The sequence below is a fragment of the Eimeria tenella genome, genomic scaffold (genome assembly GCF_000499545.2).
Source record: "Eimeria tenella Houghton genomic scaffold, Eth_scaff68, whole genome shotgun sequence".
Classification (NCBI taxonomy): domain Eukaryota; phylum Apicomplexa; class Conoidasida; order Eucoccidiorida; family Eimeriidae; genus Eimeria; species Eimeria tenella.
The window spans coordinates 195,505-200,914 of record NW_013543435.1 but is presented as its reverse complement, the minus strand read 5'-3'; the positions used below and the strand labels follow the sequence as shown (position 1 = coordinate 200,914).

Genomic DNA, 5,410 nt, shown 5'->3' with positions numbered 1-5,410 from the left:
AAACCCTAAACCCTAAACCCTAAACCTTAGTTTACCTGTAACACTTGAGCACCAAATAGGGCCCCTCTTCCAGTGCCTCCCAAGACCCCCATAATGGTCCGAGTGAAAATGAGACAAAAAAAACACAAAATCATTTTCCACATTTATATTGCAACAGGGGGCCCCCAAGGGGGGCCCCCCTAAGGGGGCCCCCCGGGGCCCCGGGGGCCCCGGGGGCCCCTCGGGGCTGGGGGCCCCCTCAGGGGGGGGCCCCCCTAAGGGGGGGCCCTGGGAGTTGGGGGCCCCTGTAGGTAGGGGCCCCCCGTTGGGGCTGAGGAGGCCGTGAGTGAGGGGCCCCTGGGTACTGGGAGCCCCGGTGGCTGGGGGGGCCCCCCAGGGTCTGGGGGCCCCCCGAGGCCGGGGGGCCCCCCTTTTGGGTTTATTTCTTTTGGGCAAGTTTCTAAATAAGTCAACAAGGAAAGGAGGGTTTGTGCCTTCTATGAGATGCCCCCGAAGGCGCTCCATAGTTAAGGGTTTTGGCCGCGGGCTGAGAGGGTACGGGGGCCCCCGGGGGGCCCCCATGCAAAGAAAAGCTATTGAGGGAGTATTTGAAATTAAAAAAGAAAAAGATAATTCAAAACCCTTTTAGATCCAATAAAGAAGAGAAGACGCTTCTTTCAAGGCCCCGCACCCTGGGTCTTCCAGGGTTGTGCGAAGGGTTTAGGGTTTAGGGTTTAGGGTTTGGCGAGAAACACAAAGAGCCCTCTGCCGACAGCCAAACCCCCGCCTTCAGCTCCAAACTCTAAACAATAAAAAGAAGTTTTCATTTTACTTTAAATAAAAATAAAACAAATCCGCAAAAGAAGAAGTAACTCCAAACTTCAATTCTTGAATGCCAGGGGGGCCCCCTGATGCAAAGGGGGCCCCCCAGTCAACAGCAGCAGCAGCTGAGCAGCAAAAATAAATGCAAAAAAAGGAAAATAAAAAAAATGAATTAAAAAAACAATTTTTGAGTCATTCAGTTGTTAATTCTGGGCTGTTTGTACACCTCAGCTCGCCAGAAACCGCCAGCGCTGTTTCCGTTTCTTTCCCACCGAAGGTAGTGGCTCTAAACTTGGCGAAAATGCATTTATTTAAATGAATTTAGGAATTAACTGCGCTTATTTGAATGAATTTACGAATATGTGTCAACTTTATGCATTTAATCGAGTTTTTTATGCCTTTTATTTCTGCTGCGGCACACGAGCAGCAGTAGTACCGATGACTGCTCTGTTTGCGATTTCATCGTTGGGCTTTTGTCTTCGTTAATATTTTTATCTTTTTTAATTTGATATTAAAAATGATTATGCCTTCGTTAACGTTTTTATCCTTTTGAATTTGATATTAAAAAATAAGTGTGAGGAGGGCTAGAGAATGGCCAGCAAGACTAAGCTCCGTGGCACTTTACTCCAGAGTAACACCAGGAGGAACTTCTTTACTTTCCTTACCCTTTTGTCGCAATTTTGGCAAAATAGCCAGAAAATTAGTTTTATTTTGTGAAATAAATCATCTGTGTTCTTCAAAAGTTCGAAAATGCGAACTTTCCCAGTTCATCGTTCGGGTGTATAGGCAGCTCTGAGAAAGCTGACAACGGCGCGTCTGCTGTTTCGTCACTTTTGCATTTCTTTCGTTTCTTTATTTCAATTTAAACTTCTTATTGCGATTTTCGATGCAAACGTTCAACTCGAGCCATGTTAATCTTGTTTTCTTTTTTATTTCTCACTTTTCTGCTTCGTTCATGTTCAGCTTCCCCGCCAATTCCCCCCACGCGCGCCCCCTGGCACCCCCTCCTTGAAAGGGATTTCGGGGGTTTTTACCGGAAAAAAGAAAAGAAATTCAATTCTTTGTTTCTTTCCAGCTTTTTGCAAGTCGGGAGCACTTTGTTGGTACTTGTTTTCGCGATTTTGCAAAAACTTGAAAACTTGAAAACTTGAACAGGCCCCGATGAGCGACAGCGTCTGCGCATGCAGAATCGTCGGTAAGCGCGGACAACGCGCGAAATGTTTAATTGTTTTCTTTTATTTCTTTTATTTCTTTTATTTATTTCATTTTTCCTTTTAATTTGCTGCAGAAGAAAAACCCGAAGTCACCGAAGAGTTCACCGTCAGCCCTGCAGCAGCTCCCCCAGTGGCAGCAGCAGTCAGCGGGAGCCGCCCCGCCTTTCGCCAGGTACTTTTCGTTTTTTTAATTGTTTAAATTTATAAAGTCTTTTAATAATTAATAATAATAATAATAAATAATAATAATAATGATAAAATGAATAATTCATTTTGGTATTGTCCTCAGGTGTACACTCCGTGGGTACCCGTATTCAGGCCCATGTTCACCCAGCAGCAGCTGCAGCAACAGCAGCTGCAGCAGATGCAACTGCAGCAGCTGCAGCAGATGCAACTGCAGCAGCAGCAGCAGCAGCAAGGAAATAACTCATTTGTGAGTTTGATCTTCTTTTCAATTTATTCATTTTCAGAAAGCTCAGCGTACACCTCAGATGACAACAGTAGAGCCACGGCCCCACACAGTGCCGCTCTATTAGCAAACAAATACACAAACCCTAGCTGCTGCTGTTGCTGCTACTGCAGCAGCAGCAGCTACTGCAGCAGCAGCAGCAATGCACCACAAGCGGCTAATGCAGCAGTAGCAGCAGCAATGCAGCACAATCAGCCAATGCAGAAGCTGCAACTTTTGCAGCAGCAGCAGCAGCTGCTACTGCAGCAGCAGCAGCAATGCACCACAAGCAGCTAATGTAGAAGCAACAGCTCTTGCAGCAGTAGCTACTGCAGCAGCGGCCAATGCAGCAGCAGCAGGCAATGCAGCAGCAGAATGTAATGCAGCAGAAGGTAATGCAGCAGCAGGAGGCAGTGCAGCAGCAGACGGTAATGCAGCAGCAGCAGGTAGTACAGCAGGAGCAGTTAGTGCAGCAGCAGCAGTTAGTGCAGCAGCACTCATTCCCGTAAACCCTAAACCCTAGAGTGTGGGCAGCAGCAAACTGCGGTGAAGAAGAGTTGGGGCCCTCCTGCAGCTGCTGACTGGGCGCTAAACACCTTTTTAGGGTTTAGGGTTTGAACCCTAAACCCTAGCTCTTCCACAAGGGAATTCTGAAAAGTGCCGAAAGTAAAGACCCTCGTGAGTTTTGTTTGGAGAATTAAACTGTGGAATTAAATCAAAATAAAATAAAACAATAAATTAGTTTAAAAATATCTTTATTTCTGAAAAGAAGCAGCAAATAAAAGGGAAATTAAAAAGAATTCGAAGAGCAAAATTTGGACGAAAGAGTCCGCCGAATTGCATGCGCGGCTTTTCTCGGTTTTGTTTGTGGAGAAGATAATGCAAATAAAGAAAGTGGAAAATGATGGAAAATAATAAATGATGCAAAATAAGAGTAATGCAAAGGGATAAATATACAATAGTCATGCAAAGCAATAAACAAAGCAAAGCAGCAGCAAAAGGGGCCCATAAAACACTTTAAAGAAGGGAAAAGCAACAGCAGCAGCAGCAAAGTCGAAGCAGCAAATAATCAAAAGCGCGGCGACAGAGCCAAATGGTCGCCGCCGTTGCCAAAAGAAAGAAAATTGAGAAACTGGAGCGAAATAAAGCAAATGAACCAATTAATAATAGAAATATAATAACAATAATAATAAATGAAGAAATAATAAATGGAGAGATCGCGGGTGACAAACTGGACTTGGTTCGCGCGCTCTGAGCTGTACGTACACCCCAGGGCGGCGCAGCAAAGAACGCCGTGACTTCTCGTCACAACATTTGCAGATTTTGGAAGCATGCAAAGAGGAGAATTAAAAATAAAGCATTATTTGCATTGGAAATGACGCAGAAGAAACCCAGGATAATGCATTACCATAATATCTTTACTTGTACTCTTCAAAGTTCCACAGAAACGCGGAAACGCGCGCTTTCTGCAGGCGTGCAATAAATACATTTCTGCAATTAATGCAACTCATTTAATTCATTTAATTCGTTTAATTCATTCATTTCACTCATTTATTCATTTATTCAGTAATTGCAGTTTGTGTAATTTGCGCGGCATTTGCAAAATATGGTATTATATATAATGCGCAAAACGCAGTGTACATACACTGCATTGAAGTGTATATGAGGTGTACATACAATGTACATTACATGAACATTCGGATCTGTCAGAACTTCATATAATAAGTAATTAAATATATTACACAAATGCAAAATAAATAAAACGCGAAATGTCTATTCTGGAAGCAAACACCACGCGTTTCTCCAAGTCCTCCAGGTGTACGTACACCTCGAATGCATGCAGCAAGCACGCGCGCAGATAATTTCATTTGCATTTCCAAATAGATAAAAGCCCCGAACCCCAAACCCTAAACCCTAAAAAAGGGTTTAGGGTTTAGGGGGCCTCCGGGAGCAGCGGGCCCGCGCGGAGGACCTCGGGAGGCGCTCTTTCTGCGTACTGTTTGAAGTTGTCGACAAAAAGATTTGCCAATTTATTTATTTGTCTTTCTAATTCTTCTTTATCTTTCCAAGCTCGCTGCGGCAGCAGCAGCTCCGAGGGCACCCCCCGAACCTCCCGGGGAACCCGCAGCCGAAACACCGGCATTTCCTGCACAACAAACCCTAAACCCTAAACCCTAAACCCTGATCTACACCCTAAACCCTCGCAGCAAACTCAACCGCTTCGCTGGAAACTTGGGCGCGCGCCACAAACCCTAAACCCTAGCTGGGAACTTTGGGCACGAGCCACAAACCCTAAACCCTAGCTGCAAAACTTGAACCCTTGCCCCACTCCCTAGCCACAAACCCCAAACCCTGACCCCAACCCCGAAACCCTCGTCCAACCCCCAAACCCTAGCCCAACCCCCAAACCCCAGCCCAACCCCTAAACCCTCCCCGCACCTCCCTGCCTCCCACCTCCCAACCCCCAAACCCCAAACCCTAAACCCTAAACCCTAAACCCTACCTCGTACTCGGCCTTTGCGAGGCTGCCATCATGAATAGCGTCCACAATGGCCCTCGTGTGTCTCAGCGCAATTCTGCTGCCTTCGGAACTTCCGAAGGAGCCTCGAGTCCAGCCGGTGTTCACCAGCCACGCAGCAACCTTGTGCTGCTCCAGCTTCTCCGCCTGCGCGCAAACCCTAAACCCTAAACCCTAAACCCTAAACCCTAAACCCTAAACCCTAGAACGCCGCAACCCCCCGAACCCCCCGCGCGCCCGCGCGAAACCCCACGCCCGCGCGAACGGCCCCGCAGCGCGCGCGCGCTGCGCACCCCCACTCCGAACTCCTTTAGGATTCAGGGCTTAGGGTTTAGGGTTTAGGGTTTAGGGTTTACGAGCATTTCGGCGTAAACCATCGGGTGCAGCGCGAGGAAGGGCGCGCCGTAACACGCAGAGAAAGTCGCAGTG

The 5,410-nt window shown here is 47.0% G+C and overlaps 2 protein-coding genes across 2 annotated transcripts; one reads left to right on the top strand and one right to left on the bottom strand.

The window, feature by feature from the left end:
* Nucleotides 1–1,962: 1,962 nt before the first annotated feature.
* ETH_00032370 (uncharacterized protein) lies at nt 1,963–2,645 on the top strand (the record flags this gene model as incomplete). Its single annotated transcript, XM_013377938.1, has 4 exons — nt 1,963–1,996; nt 2,090–2,187; nt 2,305–2,448; nt 2,598–2,645. 4 exons carry the CDS (start codon nt 1,963–1,965, stop codon nt 2,643–2,645), a joined length of 324 nt encoding a protein of 107 aa, XP_013233392.1.
* A 1,751-nt stretch (nt 2,646–4,396) lies between these two features.
* ETH_00032365 (phosphoenolpyruvate carboxykinase, putative) lies at nt 4,397–5,343 on the bottom strand (the record flags this gene model as incomplete). Its single annotated transcript, XM_013377937.1, has 3 exons — nt 4,397–4,609; nt 4,967–5,128; nt 5,338–5,343. 3 exons carry the CDS (start codon nt 5,341–5,343, stop codon nt 4,397–4,399), a joined length of 381 nt encoding a protein of 126 aa, XP_013233391.1.
* Between the last annotated feature and the right edge of the window lie 67 nt (nt 5,344–5,410).